Source organism: Cololabis saira, chromosome 19 (genome assembly GCF_033807715.1).
Source record: "Cololabis saira isolate AMF1-May2022 chromosome 19, fColSai1.1, whole genome shotgun sequence".
Taxonomy (NCBI): domain Eukaryota; kingdom Metazoa; phylum Chordata; class Actinopteri; order Beloniformes; family Belonidae; genus Cololabis; species Cololabis saira.
The window spans coordinates 12,732,484-12,752,279 of NC_084605.1; the positions used below are offsets into that span (position 1 = coordinate 12,732,484).

Here is a 19,796-nt window from a genome sequence, read left to right on the forward strand (position 1 = left end):
CCTCTGTTCTTACGAATATGGTCGGCACGCGTCCAATGTGATCAAAAAGTTGTTACATTTTCACACTTATCACTTGGTTACGGAATGAGGGGATGGCCCTTGCATACGCGACCAGTCTCTCCATTTTCACGCCTTTTTGTCTACCTTGGGCGGAAAAAAGAGGTGATCTAATTTCACGCCATTCCTGAAAAAAACTTTTACATCTTATCAGTCTGCATTTATTTTAAGACCCACATTTGCAATGTCAGCCTCACTGACATTGTAAAAAGGAGAAGCAAAGATCCTATTACCTGTCACGGTATTCTGACTTTAGCTCTATGCTTAGCCTGGTACCCACCTTTTTCCACACTTGGCAAAGTTTCAGTGTTGCAGTATTGACTAGGGGTGTAACAATATATCGTGCCACGAAATTTCGCGATACAAAAACGTCACGATACGTGTCGTGGAGGTGACAAAGTGTATCGCGATATTGTGTTATTAATATTAATCCATTGTGTTGACTAGTAACGCGCATCCGACCGCGACCACGGCCGCGGCCGCGCGGACCAAAATCTGACTCCGCTCAGAAGAAACTAGTACCGTTTTGTGGTCCCGTGTTGAGCTCTGAACTTTTACTTATGTAAGGCTGGTGTAGAGTTAAGCCTTACCTTATTTAATTAAACCTTTTTGGGGTCGTGAGTAGGATAAACACGGGGACAACTTCTGCTGAGTTCCAGTCTACTTTAATGTCCCTCAACAGTGTAGGATTTTAGAACATCAACACAGCACCTAGTGCCGTACTGTGGCGTATCACTCCGCCCAATCTAAAACAGACTAATCACTACAGATAAACTGACTAGTGTAATTATAGTCCCTGATTTACATCCGAATATAAAGAATATATTTATAAAATAATGAACCCTGAATTACCAAAATAACCTTCTTAACAAAAATAAATCTCTTACACTTATAAGGTGAGCATGAATCAATCTTTTTTATGATGTAAAATTGTATGTATTTATTTACTTTTATTTATTTATTTAATTTTAGTTTTTAAATTTCTGGAAAAGAGAAAAGTCAAATCATACATGAGAGAAACTATTCAGTTTGTGGCAAAATATTTTTACTTGTATGAAACTGAAGATGCATAATGCAAACCTGACATTTACTTTTAGTTCAGTTTGTGGAAAATGGTTGGCCTGGCTTTCTCTTTAAAACTTAAACAGTTATAAAGCATTACAAACTGTAACAATAGGGCAAATGCACAGCATTGTTTTGTACTTTGTGTCTTTCAAATAAAAGACAATTTTTTCCAGTCATATGTTCCTCATTCAAGGTTGTTAAAAAAATACTGCTATAATATCGTATCGTATCGTTATCGTGACCTCAATATCGTGTATCGTACCGTATCGTGAGATTAGTGTATCGTTACACCCCTAGTATTGACCGTGGTAGAGAAATTGTGAATGAAAGTGAAAACTAACAGTGACAATAAGGAGGGCCTCTCATCCAGCTTCAGGGTATAATTAACACAAACCGTTGCCCATTGACTTCTCTGTCCATATTAGAGGCTCTCCACCAACCTAAATTGCTCTGTTGATGATAGGTTATGGTTATGCCAGACAGTTGGATGTATTTGGTCACGAGCAAACCTTTTAATTTTCTTTCCAATTCTAGTTTCTAATAGATGCTGATTTGCAGAGCTCTGTACACATAATCTGCGGTCTAATACTAGTGCTGGTTTAGAACTACGGTGGAATTTTAATGTATGTTCTGTGTGCATGTTTAAGCGCCTGAGCGTTGGACCTAAAGGCTGTTCAGACATCAACCCATTCCCAGTGTGCCATGTTGCACAATATCCCTTTACTTCATTGAACAAATATTAATCCCTTTGTCAACATGAGATTATCAAGCCTTTCACAAGACTTGTGCAAGTCAGATTAAATAAAAGTCAGATTTCTGAATTCAATACATTTATTGTGATATGTGTGAAATTGCCTTTAAGCATTATCTCTCTAAAAGGGCAGCTGTAGGTGTTTTAGACTGATCTACTTGGAAACTAATCATTACTCAACTACATGTGAGTATATTTGATTATATTATATTTGGAAAGTAACCCATTTTTTTATTGTAACCATTAACTAAAATGTTGTACTTAACACAAATGTTGGTGTCAAGTGAAAACAAAATTCCAGATGTTAATATAAAATAGGAGAGATGGTTTTAGAATTAAAGTTCCTAAGTATGTTAGTGTAACTAATTATGGGCTCCAAATGTAGCAGTGGATGTTTAGGCCTCTCTTTATGAGTGCTACAAGTTGTTGGAAAGTTTAGAAATCCCTCCATGAAGAGGTTTTCACTCCATTTGTTTTTTGTATTCTTCATTAATTAGGCAGGTTCAAAAAAGTCTGGGTTTAATTTTAAGTGTTGCATTTTATGTTTAAATGATCTTTCAACACATGTTCAAAACAGTTCTCAGTCCAAGGTAGGAAGGGGATCCCTGTAGAAACAAAATGAATCCATCAGATGGTGGAAAATTAGATGGAGGCAAATCAATAGTCTAATACATTCTGAGAGAAATAAATAAATAAAACACTGTTGAGTTCAGCAGCTTACAAAGGGCCTGGCTTCTACAAAACACTGGTCTAAAACTGGTCTAAATCCTTACATAATCCTTTCTCTTGTAAAGGAAACCCATTTCATAACATTTTTAAATACTTGGTCAATTTTGGAACAGCATTCTTTTAGGAGTTGAAACATAAAATATTGAAAAACGAACTGAATTATGAACCAAAGAACACAATCTTAACTACAACCCTTTTCACACCCTATGTTGAAGACAAAACTGATGCGTCCTTTGTTGGAAAAAAGAAGAAAAAAAAAGATGAATTTTCAAGCTTTCCACAGAGTTGTAACAGAAGAGAACTGCACCTGATGCTGCAACATTGACTTGTTATTAAAAACGGCACCCTGATATGGGTTGCAGCAAAATTATCTGATTGGGTGATGTTTCTTTCTACGGAAGGACAGTGACTCAAAGCATATTGTGGAAAAAATCCCTGTAATGAGCAAAATGTTTTTGATCACAAATGTGTTCCAACTGATGCTACAGCAAGAACAGTCACCTATAAGTTCATATTGTCATATGATCAGAAACATCATATTAACCTACCTAAATTGTGCTAGGAGATCTTTGTTGATCTTCACATTTTAAGACAACTGAAAAGATGTTTTGTTTTTGTTCTTGTTTTTTTCTAACTAAAGATGTGGCCATCATGTGGTCAGCCATCCTGAGACAGATCTAAATTCCAGACAACATCACTATGATGGAACAAGCTTAATGAACTAATTTGGGAAATCCATGTTGGCAATTGAGCAGCCAGGTATTAAGCCAGCATTGTGTAGTAAAAAGCACGAAACTAGGTGGAACTAGTGGAAATCAAAACATAAAAAGTGAAAATCCAAGAGTAGAAGTGTAGCGAGTACACAGTAGTCACCTTAGGGCTCAAACTTGTACATGCAATAGAGAATTCAATTGAACAAACAGTAAATCAAATATTAAATGCAAGCACTAACTTTAAAGTTTTAGGACAGGATTTGTTTTTTAAAGGTAGTGATCGTGAATGAATCATAAGCACAATTTTACATGAGGGGGATACCGTGCGTTTAACACGTGGATTTAGCGTGTCACCTGACTGATGCAGGGTGGCGCGTTGAGCTGGCACCGCAAATAACTCACCTCTGAGGGTAGACTTAATCGTGGCTCAGGACTAATGTAAACAGAATTAATGCAGGGTGGTGGGTCGTGGGAAGGATTTATTGATCACGTAACCTGAGTACAACCCACCAGGGGAGTTTTTTTTCAACATTTTTCATCTTTTCATTTATTATTTTTTCATAAAATAAGGAAACAGCTAATGAGAGTAACAAGAACAGCAGCAGAGGTAGGGCCTATATTTTCAAGATGATTTACTCTATAAATGGTCCATGTGTGAATAACTGGCCACAAAAATGACAAACCGGCGCTTTGCAAGAAGCAAAACACAGCCAAAAACCGCCCGTCCCAATGTTCATCCATCCTGTTTTAAAAATTACACTTGTCTGAGAGGTTTCATTATTTCTGATGATGTGATAATACGTCATTCTACACGCCCATACATCTTACGTTATGTTATGTGGATAACACCTCCAGACTTGCCTTCCCTCCCCTCAACTTGCCTTCAGGCACGGGCTGGCAAATAACATGCCTTGCGTTTATACTACCCAACCCGCGTTAAACATGTGTTCATCATCCAGTGATAATAGCGGGCTCTAATTTTAAAATGTCTATACTTACATTTAAAACCACTTCATACTAATGTAAACTATCAGTTACATTTAACCCTGAGTTATTGTACATAAGGCAGCATTGTTTTGGAAGTTATGTGGTAATGTTATTCATGGATGGCTGTTAAAATTTATACGAGAATGAAAAAATTTTATATAAAACTGAATAAGATTAGAAGTTTTATGGTGCTCATTAGAATTATCTGTTCCTCAAACTCAGTTATTATTCCTCCTTTCTTTGGTAGTGAGGATATCTTCTTCTTGAATGCTGTTTTGTCTGATGGTTATCTGTGAGGCTTTGGTGGGGTGTGGATGTTGTCAGAGGGTGTGTCGATGACTCTTTGCAAATTACCATCTACCCAGGAGTTTGTTGTGAACATGTGGACTTGATCTGTTTTACAAAAGTATGGCCTATCCTTTAATGTAGATCCAAGCCTCCACACAGAAACTGTATGAGGAGCATCTAATTCCCAGCATTGGGTCTTAAATGTTTGTCAATGATCTGGAGCCAAGTATAATTGGTCTGTCAGCAGTGTTGAGGGAGACAAGCATGAAACACGTCATCAAATACAAAATGAGCTTTTGTTGTTTTTTTTTTGTTTTTTTTTACAAAATGGTGTGTTGGACATGTGTATACACATCCATTCTAGAATGATAAAATCCCCCGTGTTTTTTCGAAATTGCTGTAAGAAAATCTCCTTTCTGAAATCAAGCTGTTCTGAGATTCTTGTCAAAATGACGTAGCTCTGCACAAGCCCCTCCTGCAAGAGTTGCAGCAAACCCTGATGGCAATGTTCAGAAAAAAACATGCTATATATTAGTTATCATAACAATGGTCTTACTAGGTCTATCAACACTGTATAAAAACTGGCATATTGTTTGAAATCTTGAGACAAGTTGAAACAGAGACTCATCGAGGCTACTGTATGTTTTGCTGCTACTAGATTGTAAATTGGTCATGTGATTTGGACACGGCATGTCCATGGACTCCAGAGGGTTAGTATCTCGCCCAGAACGCTACCCTGCCAGTGCATATAAAGAGAGATTAAAGTGAAATTAAGTTAACCAATCATTCAGAATTGTCCAGCGCAGGTCTAGTATATTTGACACTTTTCATGAAAACCCTAAAGAATCCAATGAACTTATGGTGAAGGGACATCTGATGACTCCTTTAAGGGTTCCATGCATACCTTTTTCAATGCCAAGTTGAATATGTGTATGCTCAAGAAACTTTTAAATCTGAGTAAATTGTTATTTCAGACTGACCTTTCTCCTAGATTAGTTTTCCCTTTTGTGCTGTGAAAAAGTTGTATCATGGTATGTCAACGTTAATTTGCCATATTCAGCATCGCACTTTCTTGTAAGGTAGCTTTTTCGCAATGCACACATTGCACATTGTGATTAATGAAAATATGTGCAATCATAGATGGGTTTTTTTTATGTTTACATCTGATTTTAGAAAATACTTCATTTTTGTATTTGTTTTTGTTTTTCATGTATTTTTGTTCCTATGATGTTGAATCCAAGCTTTTACTAAGTGTGGAATAGTTCCTGAACACACTACTGTTTCATGGTGCATTATAGTTTTCTATTCTGAAATGGATTTGTACCCAAGTGATCCTTTATTTGATGGTGCATATGTAATGCGGGTTATGTAATTTTTCCTTTTTAAAAACTGAAACAAATATCTCCATGTCACAAAAATATCAAAGTGAGTCCCATTAAGAACATGTGTCTTAGCGCAGATTGTAGCATCAGTATTTGATGTGTAAATGTGTCGTTGGAATCGATTTAGTTAAAAGGCACGCCATGTGGAGGGTCTTGTGGCCACGTCTGCTCACTTCTCCACTTCACACATTCTGTGCTTGCTCTGTTGTGATCCTGCAGCCCAGCACTCTACCCCAGGGTACAATCAATATGAACCAATGCTCTGATGTCATCGACGGTGAGTCCAGGACGGGCCAGAAGAACTCACTGTGCATCCTGACCCCTGAGAGAGAACATTTTATAAGAGCTGAGTGTAAAGAAATCATCAACGGGTAAGACATACTGATCTGCTTCCATAGCAACCATAACTTGTCTACTATCACTGACTTTGCAAATAGCACTCTTTTATCCATGTACGTACAGTACATGACATGACTGGAGGACTTACAGAGATGAAAGGAAATTGGTTGTGTGCAAATATGTTGCAGGTAAAACAGCCCTGCCCCCTGCTGTCTGCTTCAGGCTGTTTTTTAGGGAGTTGTAATTTGCACTGCAGTGACGGTGCACATTCTTGAACTGCTCCCTCCCCTGCTTCTTAACCTTCTTCTCCCTGTGTTCACAAACCCCAACTCCAGGACACATAGCCCAGTACATGCATTTTAATCTTCATAATTCAGTTCTGCCTTGTGCCTGTCCTCTTTTGCTGTACAAGCTATGCCTCTGCACTGCTTTCTCCGTTCTTGGCTCGAGTGTACAGTACATATTATGTCTATTCTTGGGGAACTGTGACTCACAACACCCACACATCAAACTGTTACCTGCTCCATCACTTTATACCACCCACTCTCCTATCATCTGGCTTCCATGTGTTGGTTCTAGGTCATCACAGAATTGACAGCAATGTATTATTTTTACTTAATTAATAATTATAACAAGCTTTTCTAATATCTTTTGACCTATCAAGTAATGGAAACAGCACTGTTTGGGCATTCATTTAGAAATGCATTGCACCATTTTATCTTTGACAATTTATAGTGCCGCACTCCACACTGAAGGCCTGTAAAGAGAAAGAGTTTAACTACAAATCATTGGCTCAACGAAATTAAAAAGGACATTACATGGATCTTCTTTATTATAGTCTAACGTGATTGTTCATGTTTGTCACATGGTCACTTAATATAGAATGAAGTACTACCAGTTTGATGTAATTCATAATTCTAAACAATGAGTTGTCATAAAAATAAACAAAAACTTTGTGAATATTGCAATTCAGGTTTTTTTCAACAAAACTAATACAAATGCTTTTGTGTTAGACGTGTAATTTTGCAACAGTGTGCCTCATGTTTGTCCTCACAAGCATCATGGACCATCATGGTTTATTCTTTGCTGCGGAGAACCTGGACCTGTTCCGTACATTAATTCACCATGGCAAGGCAGTTTATGTTTAGTCTGTATTTAGACTGATAAAATCATTGTGGCTGTTTTTAATATTTGCAGGTGGCAGGAGGCTCTGACTGTGTACCCCAGGACCAACAAGCAGAACCAGAAGAAGAAACGCAAGGTTGATCCACCCACTCACCAGGTAATGTAACTTACTCTCCTTTTCCATGGTAACATGGTATTTGGGCATTTTGACTTCTCACAGTAAAAAATATGAACAGAATGAGCTACTAAAATTAGATAAATATTGTGTTTGTTTTCAAGTGTGATACTTTTGATAACCTTTTTTTCTCTTTTTTGGTCTGCTGTTGTGTATGGGTGGGTTCTTGAAGCTGACTAATCCAAAAACATTTATATGTAGCTAAAACAGTCTCAATATTCACAAATGCACAGGACGATTCACAGAACACGATTCACAAATACATAGGACAAGATTTACAAATGCACAGGATATTTCACAGGTGTGTAGGACAAGATTTACAAATGTATTTCTGATGCACAAACAAATATAACCTGATTTACAAACGGCTTGTGGTCTGTGGACTTCGTTGTATTTGTGTGTGAGATTTTGAGACTCCCCTGACTTGCCTCAACCCCAAAAATGTCTTTTAAACACGCATAATTTGCAACCAATAAGATATCTTCCTTGTTTCAGCCAATCATAAGAACGCACCCCACGTGGCAGGGACGATTTACTCATAAGCCAATCACATTAAGCCATTCAAACCGCACTATATGCATGTGAATTTCAGTCAGTTCAACATAACTTCCAGCAACGACAGTGGAGCGGTAAGTGAAACATCTAATGTTTGGCTACTTAATCCCCTTGTTATGAGAAGTTGTTTAGTTTTTTATCTTAATCGCTTTAATAGTGCACAGCAAACCAGAAATATATTAGGCAAACAAATAAATACAAATATATTAAACAAAACAAAATACACGCCAAGATGACAAAGGATAACTCTGAAGACTCATCAGCTGCAACACTACTCCTGTTGCTCATCACTTTGTTTGCATGTACAAATTTGTCACAACTCCATTTGTCTTTTGCTATCTTTGGACTTGCTCCCAAAATACGAACGATCTCCTCCCAGCCATTATCATTTGATAGCTGCTTGACCCTGTGCCCAGGCCAGGTGATGTCGTAGATATGGCAATAATTGCGGATGCAGTCACACAGCCTCTCTTCAAAAGCTCCCACAATGTTCACAATGCTTCTTCTCTTGTTTGTCCTTTTTGGTGTTTGCATGTTAGCTATACTCCTCAACACTGCTGCCACTGTTTCTGGTGGTATTGCCGTTTGTTGCGTCAAGCAATGTATCCGCAAGGGCCCCAAAATGGCCCATGTTACACACGTAAACGACTGAGGAAACAGACCAAAGGGTCTGTCCGTCTGCCTATCAGTTTCTTGTGTTGCGCATGTATGAGCTTTAAAATGATTTTGGCTCATCGTATGACAGTAGATGCAGATGAGCAAATTAGAGCTGCAACGATTCCTTGAGCAACTTGAATACAAAAATTAATCGAGGAATTTCCTCTGCCCCGAAGCTTCATTTAGTTAAAAAAATAAAATTTAAAGCTCAGGTTTCGCATGGATTCTTTTTAGTGTGACACAACGTGCTTACAGGTATGTGTCCCCTATAAAGGGAAGAAGACGGCGCTGTGCTTTTTGTAACCTGTGTGAACAGTTTTGTTGTACAGACGCCAGTCTGCGACTGAAAAGTGACAAAGACAATGAGCAAACGCAGCAAAGCAAAAGTATTAAGACGACGAGACAAAATACATCAAAGGTGTGGATCATTTTAAATTAAAAATGAAGATCCCGTCCACATTGTGCTAGACTCTTGTTCCAAGTCCCGGTCCGCAGCCAAGCATTTCTGTTTAAACGTTGCACAATTTAAAGGCAGTGATTTATTTTATTTTTTATACTTAGACAAAGAAGTGGGATACAATTGTGGGTTTTTTCACATCACAGGAAATGTTAAGTTTGAATTAATTTTAATTATTTTTATTGGAAAATTTAACAAACAGTTTACTAGTTTGCATAATATGCAAATAAATGTCAATTTTTCTTATAAAGGAAACAAATTGGTTGTTTTTATTAAGTGATTTGTCTTCTTTTCTATTGTATATTTATTGGGCTTTAATTAAGCAAAAGTACGTTTTATCCGATTAATCGATGGAATATTCGATAGATTAATCGATTACCAAAATATTTGATAGCTGTAGCCCGAGAACAAACTGCTTTGCTCTTCTACAGTATATGACATACTAGTGGAACAAGTGTTTTTCATATCACTGCTCATACATCTGACTTTTTCTCTTTGATTTCTGCATTTATTAGTCATAAAATACATTTAGTTATTATTCAAACACATATTTATACACATTTTCATTTTGAATTGCCCAAGTTTCATTTGCAGATGACATCTGCATCAGAAATATGCAGTTTGAGGCCTCAACAGAGACGCTGTAATTCTTTTTTTGTCAATAACATCTAACATTTCATAATGTGTCCATTTTCATTCTTGAATCACATGATGCATCAGATTTAATAAGCTGCATGCCTTATGCTTGTGTAATTTACTTGCTGTGGCTGCAGAAAACTTGCAGTACATGGAGGGCTTGAGTGTAGTGAATTAAGAATAAGTAATTTTGTCTTTCTTCCTACTCTCGTAAACCTGACACAATACATATCGGATTTTATAGATATAACACAGGAGTTTCACTTAGTAAGTGGGCAGTAAACACTTCTTGGTTTCCAAAGTATTTCCAAAAGCAGAGTCGAATGTTACAGCTCCCTCCTGTAACAACATTCAGCAGCAACTTTTCACAATGTGACAGTGATCCTCTCACCCCGTTTCATTGTTATGTCCAGGAGCTGGTGTCTCTGCCTGCTTTTTTTCTGCCTATATGGTTTATAATATCATGGATTTCTTTTTTGGTGGTGGGTGGGGGGGGCGGCATTCAAGACTAAAGTTTAAACTCTCAAACTGGCCATGTAGGATTCCATAAACATCTCACACTCAACAGCACTAAGCCCATAGAGTTTTAATTAAGTGCATCTTTAAGCTTGTGAGCCAATTAAACAAATTTTAGGACCCAGCAATGCTAGTTATTATCTGGCCTTGCACAATCATTGGTTTTTCAAAGCGAGCAGAGTTATAAATTCCTAGTGGTGAGCAATAAATTTCCAAGATGAATATGTGGGGGTCTTATGGTTTTCTGCAACATTGACAACTGGTAAGGAAAAAGTTACACTCGGCAACCCCTGAGAAAATGGGAGCAGTTTTTTTTCTTTTTCTTAAAAACCCTTCGTGCAAAATCCTTTAGACACAATTGAAATAACATCAGTTCTCATGTCAGTGGTGTAATTTTTTTTCTTCCGGGCCAGGACTCCATAAGACTCCTTTAGCATAACAATAGTTTCACTGGTAAATATATGCATAAGATATAGTAATATAGTGCAGATTACTTAGGGATACAGTTTGTACCCTTCTCTACCTCCTTTTTCAAGCAAGGCCAAATCTGTGGTGAGCACACACTCAATTCTGTGAAGTTCATTGTCTGGTTCCTCTAATGACTGTGCTCTGAATAAAGCCATGACCTTGTTGCTCTTAAACAAACAGGCTCATTTGCAGAGGAACAGTGGTGACACAGTGCTGACCTTGACTGTGTCCCATATGACCCCAATAATTCATGCCTTTTATCTTTTTTGTTTATCATCCAGAATTCCTCCCTGTGTAAATAAAAGGGTTTTGCTTTTTATATAATGTATCCCTCCTGTTGGATTGTATTGTGTGTGTGAATCTTTTCCCCCATTTCATTGAATTTTTGGTTTATTGTAGTAATTTAGCTACAAGCTAAGCACAGACTTCAGACTCTATAGTAAGGCATATCATATGTGTCAATGTTTTATTTTATTATTTTTCTAAATATCGAGGCACTTTTTTGTCTCATGCAGACTATCCTGTATTCATGTTTATATATACTGTATATTTCTTGTTTAAAAAAACATTCAAGTTATTTCTTTTAATTTGTGCCACAGTATTTATCTCTTTATGTATCTATGTGCGATGCCACGCTAACACTTAAACATAGTTTAAAAGTATACATCCTGCCGGATTTAACAGGCAAGATTTATGTGTGTGTATGTGTATGCGTGCATGCATCTGAGCTTTGTTTACATGCATTTGTCGATGCCTGTGAAATGGGTATTGCTTAGAAAAAATGGTGGTTAAGGCTAAGCTCTACAATTAAAGTTAATACTGTGTAAGAGTGATCAGGGTTTCACAGCCTGAGTGCGCTCAGTTTGTTATTTCTCATAGGCTTCACATTTGTTTTCTGATAACAATATACCAGATGGTCACTGATGAATAAGCTCTGTTGTTTTGAGGATGACATTTTCCACACCTTGCTCTGTCAGTAACGCGTCTCCACTTGGGAGCTCTCCTATTTTCACATTCTGTGCTTTACTGGAGACACAGCATAGTTGGACACTTTTTGGTAAATATTCAGACACACCAACTTTTTCACTTTCCGGGTTATTTCCCTTAGTCTTTAACATTTACTAATTATACTCTTTCTTGTAGTTTTCTAATCAGACGTAGTCAACAAGCACTAACATATAAGACCTTTTGTGATTGGCAGGGTGGAGTAACTCCAAGCCAGTGTTTTTCCACTGAAGACATGAATGGACACCCTGTGAGTTCAGCCTAGACAAACCTCCCGTACTGCTCTACCTTTAAAAATTCAAGGCTTTGAACCCTTTTTGATATTTTTTTATAATCTCAATCGGCTCAAGTTCAGGGTGAATAAAAAGCACTTGATTTTGCTTCCTGCTCTGATATTGGAAAAAGGGATTCTCAACAAAACAGCATGTTTATGGTGGTGGAAGTTTTCTGGGTAGAAAGAGTTTAATTTGCTTTGGAAATATTGCTCTGTCATGTTTTTGCAACAGTTTTGCGCATCTACAAATCACTGGAGGGATTTCTGAAATGTATTCTTGACACCACAGCTTGAACAACTTTAATTTTTTTATACTTGGTGAAAAAAGATTCCCAATATGTATTCAACCTCTGCCAAATATCCATGTGTTTTTCCCCTCCCTCTGTTCTCTGTATTCCAGGTGCGTTCCCTATGAATGACCTCGTTGTTCTTTATTATGGAATTGATGTTCCTTTCCATGCTTCCTCTTGCCCTCTTGTCATAATGTATAATTTTACCAGTGATTTAAAACTACTTTTTTTTTCCTTTGTCACCTTGTCCTTTTGAATCTTTGTCACATTTAATTCATTTGATATTAAAAAATAGAGATTAATGGTATTAATTCACATCCTATTCAATTAAGAGTCAAATATTGTCTATATTAGATGGTAAATGCTATGTAATGCCACCTATAAAGTGGGGCCGTGATTGGCCTCAAAAGTTACTATTTGATTTGCTCATGACTGGACTACTGTAACTGGCACTAGGCCTACATTTGTGTACATTTATTTGAATAAGTCAGAACTTGCAAGAAAGATATTTCCAGCATTCATTTTTAGACACTTTTAATCTTTTTTTTGTTTTTTTTGCATTCCTTTTTAGTCATTTTGTGGCCTTACCTTCCAATTTTGTTTACCCATTTACTCCTCCCAACCCATTACACAGGAGCCTGGGCCTGCCAAGGTAACTGTGACTGGAGGCAGCATCCCATGTCTACCCGGCAGTATCGCAAGTGCTGAGCGTGTCCCTATGAGCCGTGCCACCCTGTGGCAAGAGGAAAGCCACTGGAGCAGGGCCACTATCCCCTGCAGCCGCAGCGCCTCCTGTCTAAGCCAGTTAAGCCAGACCCAACCAGACTCCAATATCGTTTCTCAAGATGGTGAGAAAAAGGACATGCAAATTCTTCAAAATTCTGTATACTGTCTCTCACTTTTAAGAAAATAAGACAGAGGGAAGCAGATATTTTGTCCAATTTGTTATGGAACATTGTGACTTCCCTACTAGGGCTGTTCGATTAATCGATTTTAAATCGTAATCGCGATTATGTAATTAGAACGATGTTAAAACGTGAAAATCGTAAAATCGATTTTTCACTTTTTAAAAAAAATTAATATTTTTTTACCTTGTCTGCATACGTATTAATGATTGATACCATATTAATGATTGATGGAAATACCTCTCAATACCTGCGACAAGTGCCCCATCGGAGAGGCTCTTTAGTGTAGGAGGGGGCGTTGTAACATGCCACCGGGCATCCCTCAAGCCAGATGCGGTAGACCGGCTCGTGTTCCTTGCAAAAAACTTGCAAATGTGAATAGCAAATGTAATGACTGACATTACACACCTCTACCTCCTTCATGGGTTGCATTATTATTTAGCATGCAAAGACCCAGTTTAGTTTAATTAGAAAATGTCTTGTTTTATTTAATTGGAAATATAACTTACTGTATGTTTGCAAGTGCTGATTTGCTGATTTTTTTTTTTCAGAGATAAAACTTTATATTTTATTATATTTTTTAAAACTTTTTTTCAACTTATTTTACAGAGTTTTGCACTTTATTCATTCATTTTTGGTTTAATAAGAGCAAAGTTTGCACTTAAAGCCCATTGGGGCAAATGTTCAATTAAAAAACAGCATATTTGAAATCATTTCTTTGCCTTTTGTCAATTCACAAAATAATCGTAATCGAAAATCGGATTTTGAGAGAAAAAAATCGAGATTTTATTTTTGGGCAAAATCGAACAGCCCTATTCCCTACTTATTCTGGTGAATGCTAGAAGTACAGAACAGATGTGTAATGTTTATTGCTATAAAATCAAAAGTGTATGCATGTGGCACTTCATGTATCTTTCAGATGCTGGTTCTGTGAGCAATGGACGAAAGGTCAGAGTAGAGAGTGGCTACTTTTCCCTGGAAAAGACCAAGTCAGAACCTTCTCCACAGTCTGAACCTCAATCCCAGCAACCCCACAGTCTGCCCCTGTCATCTTCAGCATCATCTTCCTCTTTAGGAGCTCCCAGTTCCAGGTACAACTCTGAATCAGACGCCCACATTTCCACTCATCACCCCTCCCAAGACCCTCTTCCCTCTCCAGGTGCACTTTTTCCCCAAAGCTACTCCACCATCAGCTCTTCCCAGAGCTCGCTGGACTCTGAACCCAGTGGGGCTGCACCTGCCTGGGAGGGGCACAATGGTGGTGGAGGGAGCACTAGTAGTGTCAGTGGTGGAGGAAGCAGGGTTGGCCGGGCTGGTAGGGAGTATACAACACTGTCTGATGTTCCACGGGCTCGCAGATTGAGCTACAGAGAAGCCTTTCGCTCAGAGAAAAGGCGTCAAGAGCTGAGGGCAAGGACACGGAGCCCTGGGAGAGAGGAGGTGGCTCGCCTGTTTGGGGAGGAGCGCAGGTGAGGATAAGTTTCATGCTCAGTTTCTTGCATTTGCCTTTTGATATATCAAATCACTGCTGCACACATATCGCAACCAAAATGTAATGTCACTTTAATTATGGTAATAACAACCTGGTTATCATTTATGAGCCCATGGTTGTTAGCATTTGGCATTTTCTTAAAACCTTTTTTTAAGAACATGCTGCGGAATGATATGAAGCTCATGCATTGCTTAAAACATTCAGCATTTTACTATTTTAGCACCACCCTGTGGCTACTGCCTTTGAGGCATCTTTTGCTACTGCTGCATACACTGTCTCACCAGTGGTTTACCACTAATAATTTGGGCAAATTCAATAAACAGTGTTACTTTGTTTTCTGCTGGTTTTCTACTTTTTGCTCTTGCTGCCTTGCTAGTTTCTTTTGTTGTTTCAATCTTTTCCAGGGGCTTCTGAACTGAGCTTCTCAGAGCTATTGCTCAGCCAACCCTTCCACCCCTGTCCCAATGCTGTTCCCTGCTGGTCACCGCTGATTCCTGCTTTCTCTCATTTCATCTCTGCACCTCCTGGGAGCATACACTGACACTGTTTCATACAAAACATACTTAGTCCCCTTGTATCCTATGGACGTGCATATAAATGATAGCTTGTACTTACAGTCCAGTCTCTTCTAATTGAGCTACTCATTTCTTTAAACCATGCCATTTAACAAGTCCAGTGCCTTAATTTAATGGTGACTGTTCTGCCATTGCTGTTACCTCCACAGTTTACTTAATCCAACATTTTAGTAATTTTCCTTTTCCTCTGAAGTTTATCTTTTGTCATAAAACAATGCTATGTTATTTGATATGCTTCTGGATGGTGCTGTGGTTTTCTTTGGGGATATTACTTACTCTCAAAGTTACATATGCTTCGTTATGAAAAAGGCTTTGAGTCTAGACTGATGTCCATGGCTTCCATTCTAAGTGAACTGAAATTATTTTATCCTTTATGAGACATGAGATTTGTTTTCAAATTTTACCTTGTTTTTGTGCATTTTTTTATGAGCATTATCTGTTTGATTTGCTATTTTTGTGATATACAGATTATTTACTGAGACACAAGTTTATATTGAATGAGTGTGATCATTTTCTGCCTCTTAGGCGATCTCAAATCATCGGGCGTTTCGAGGAGGGTCAACATGTTGAACGTATGGACACAAGCAGCTCCAGTGACCCCTCGGCCAACACCGCACCAATCCTGAGACAAGGCCGCAGTGAGAGACGCTATCTGGATAACAAACACGTATGTTCAGTTCACTAACATTGACAAATTGAAATAAAATGAGTTCAGATGAGTTTACCTAACACTAATGCTGGTTTGATGATTCTAGGAGATGTCACTAGATACAGGGAAAGAGTCTTTAGCCCCTGATGTGTCCAGCTCTAGTTTTGTCAACTTAAGAAGAGCCAAGTCATTGGATCGTAGAGTCACCGAATCATCAATGACTGTGAGTTTGAAGATTAATGCCCTATAAACAACACAACATCAAGTCACACCACTTCAATGAAAATCTAACCATTAGTTGGCTAGCTTTGTTTTTCTGTAAGCTTTAGCCTTTTTAAGAATGCATGAATTATAGTTTATACATATTTTTAAACTTTCTACGATGTCAATGTCTTCCATACTGTATGTTTACAGAAACAAAATCCAAAACAACTGTGCTCTCTCAAAAGTTTTTAACTTTACGGGTTATTGCTAATATTCCGGTTACTGAAACATTCGGATTATTCTGTTTACTCACTCACTCACTCATCTTCTCCCGCTTTATCCGTTACCGGGTCGCGGGGGCAGCAGCCTCAGCAGGGATGCCCAGACTTCCCTCACCCCAGACACCTCCTCCAGCTCTTCCGGGGGGAGTCCGAGGCGTTCCCAGGCCAGCCGAGAGACATAGTCTCTCCAGCGTGTCCTGGGTCTTCCCCGGGGTCTCCTCCCGGTGGGACATGCCTGGAACACCTCCCTAGGGAGGCGTCCAGGAGGCATCCGGTACAGAAGCCCAAGCCACCTCAGCTGACTCCTCTCAATGTGGAGGAGTAGCGGCTCGACTCCGAGCTCCTCCCGGGTGACCGAACTCCTCACCCTATCTCTAAGGGAGCGTCCAGCCACCCTGCGGAGGAAACTCATCTCGGCCGCTTGTATCCGCGATCTTGTCCTTTCGGTCACTACCCAAAGTTCATGACCATAGGTGAGGGTAGGGGCGTAGATTGACCGGTAAATCGAGAGCTTCGCCTTTCGACTCAGCTCCCTCTTCACCACGACGGTCCGGTACATCGACCGCATTACTGCGGACGCTGCACCGATCCGCCTGTCAATCTCACGCTCCATTGTTCCCTCACTCGTGAACAAGATCCCGAGATACTTGAACTCCTCCACCTGAGGCAGGACTTCTCCACCCACCCGGAGAAGGCACGCCACCCTTTTCCGGTCGAGAACCATGGCCTCGGTCTTGGAGGTGCTGATTCTCATCCCTGCCGCGTCGCACTCGGCCGCAAACCGCCCCAGCACATGCTGGAGGTCCCGGTCCGATGAAGCCAACAGGACAACATCATCTGCAAAAAGCAGAGATGAAATCCTGAGGTTCCCAAACCGGATCCCCTCCGGCCCCTGGCTACGCCTAGAAATCCTGTCCATAAAAATGATGAACAGGACCGGTGACAAAGGGCAGCCCTGCCGGAGTCCAACATGCACCGGGAACAAGTCTGACTTACTGCCGGCAATGCGAACCAGACTCCTGCTTCGATCATACAGAGACCGGACAGCCCTTAATAGAGGGCCCCGGACTCCATACTCACTCAGCACCCCCCACAGACTGGCACGAGGGACACGGTCAAATGCCTTCTCCAGATCCACAAAACACATGTGGACTGGTTGGTATTCTGTTTACATGGTAATTAATCATTCGGGATATCTCGATCAAACCAGCGACGCGCGGAGAACATCATGACGCAATTCCCGTCATTTCCGCTTCTTCTTCCTGTATCCAAATTCAAAACAAATTCTGCTTCGCGCAACTTTTCGCTCACCTTCTTTTAAATCTCGCTATCCCGGTACTTTCTACCGTCTACAAATGCCAAAATGTTCATATCCTTCATTACATTTATGAAGTGATTAGTCTCCTCCTCACTCCAAAAGTGTGGCGTGGTCTTGCGTTTCTCAGTGTTTAGAAGAACTTCCTGGACTCAAAAGACCAGGATTCCTTGCGAACAGAGCATGCGCAGAAAACAAATTCCTGTTCCGTTTGATCGGGATATTCCATTTGGCGTTTACTTGACCGAATATTTGGGTTTTAAAAGGAGTAACCCAGGGGTCATATTCATGTTTTTAAAAACCCGAATATACTCAAAGGAGTTATTGTTGTTTACATGGCCGTGCAAATTCGGGTTATTGCCAATATTCGGGTTTTAAAAGGGTTATTGACTGCATGTAAATGCAGTCACTGTTAGGACTGGGGCAAGAATAGGTTACTGGTGACTTATTCTAACTCCAAAGTCATTCAGTTATTTCCACACATGCAGGGCAGCTCTGTACTTGTCCATACATTAACTAGGGCATGCATGTAAAAAATGGTGGCTGTCAAAATGTCTTTTAAAAATGAGTCAACACAGTCATACATTGCCATAAAAACATCTAATGTGTAATTATTAATTTATGTATCCGCAAGCCTGGTCAAGCCAACTTGAAATATCATCAAGCTTTTTTTCTGACCAAAATATAAATAAGAAAAACATTTTCTGTAATATTTGAAACAGTAAGTTCCGTTTTCACCAGAGTAAATTCAGCTGGTGGTAATAATTCACAAAACTAAAACATGAGGCTGTAGAGTAGAAGTGCCACACTTGGCTGCTGCTGCTATTGTTGCCATTATGTTTCAATTCAATTGTGTTTATTGGTATAGCTCTAATTCACAACAAAGGTCATCTCAAATCATTTTACACATAAAATACTCAGGCTTAACGTAATCAAATTAAATAGTCCATTTCAATCCAGTTATATTGCAGTTAAATTCAATTTGTTTTAATCGTTTTACATTTTACAATCCTATTAATTCAGCGTTTCCTCTAGGATTTTGTTCAGCAGCTGGGGCAGGCTCATCTGGGAGTCGTTGCAACGTAAAGAAATGACACTTGACCCCATATTTTACTGTTACAAATGATTTATTTAATGGCCCGTTTTGTTTGTGTGGGCATCTTCTGCTGGATATACAGTATTGTTTCACTTTTTATTTATTTTTTTCTTGGGTTTTTAGAATATTAATGTTGGATTTAAGCTGATTAAAGGTACAGTGGTATCTTTTATGACGTTTGACTCCTACTAGTCTGATCTGTGGTCTGCCCAGGGGAATGCTGAAGGGATAATCCCGTCAACGTGAGACTGGTTTTTCTGTCTGAACTGTAGCTGCCAAAACCCCCACCCACTTAAAAACACACACCCACACATATACACAACACTACGGCCACCGCTGCTGATGATTATAAATAGCCAGCACAGAAGCAGCCACAGTTTGTGTGTCTCTGGGATAGACGGAAAGAAATAAATTGTCACCACATGAATTGAAGGCAGTTAGCAATCATAATGACACTCTGCCAGGCGGTGACACTACACCGGATCAAGCTCAACAAAAACAAGGTATTGTTGATGAGCAAAACGGAGTTCTTTGGGTGAATGGTTTACTTTAGAGTCTATAAACAGACTTGAGCTTGGTTTCGATGTGCAGCAGTTTGTGTTTCACAGGGAAAGTCCGGCTCCCGCCACTGAGTCTCTGTTGCTCTTATGCCTTTTTAACTTGCATCATCACAGAAATGTAACCAAATGTGGGTAAATGCAGTATTTAGCAAGATGTCAATTATTTTAGAATTATATCAGGAGTACATTTTAACCCTGATTGACTGTAAAAGAGGAACAAAGAAGGCCAAAATGCTATTACTGTGACCAG

At 39.2% G+C, this 19,796-nt stretch overlaps 1 protein-coding gene across 9 annotated transcripts in view; it reads left to right on the top strand.

The window, feature by feature from the left end:
• Window positions 1-19,796, top strand: part of si:ch73-103b11.2 (myosin-9) — a 72,934-nt gene that overhangs the window by 26,175 nt on the left and 26,963 nt on the right. For 5 of the 9 annotated variants that reach the window (XR_009770503.1, XM_061708310.1, XM_061708315.1 and 2 more), the window contains exons 4-10: window positions 6,192-6,343; window positions 7,509-7,593; window positions 12,102-12,155; window positions 13,104-13,317; window positions 14,294-14,843; window positions 15,967-16,108; window positions 16,197-16,313. Coding sequence is in view for 8 of the 9 variants with exons in the window: in XM_061708310.1 (XP_061564294.1) it covers window positions 6,192-6,343; window positions 7,509-7,593; window positions 12,102-12,155; window positions 13,104-13,317; window positions 14,294-14,843; window positions 15,967-16,108; window positions 16,197-16,313 (1,314 nt within the window). In the remaining variant the exon portion in view is untranslated. Of the gene's footprint in view, window positions 1-6,191; window positions 6,344-7,508; window positions 7,594-12,101; window positions 12,156-13,103; window positions 13,318-14,293; window positions 14,844-15,966; window positions 16,109-16,196; window positions 16,314-18,987; window positions 19,490-19,796 lie in introns of those variants that run through there. The other 4 variants (XM_061708313.1, XM_061708318.1, XM_061708316.1 and 1 more) reach the window with 3 other exon arrangements.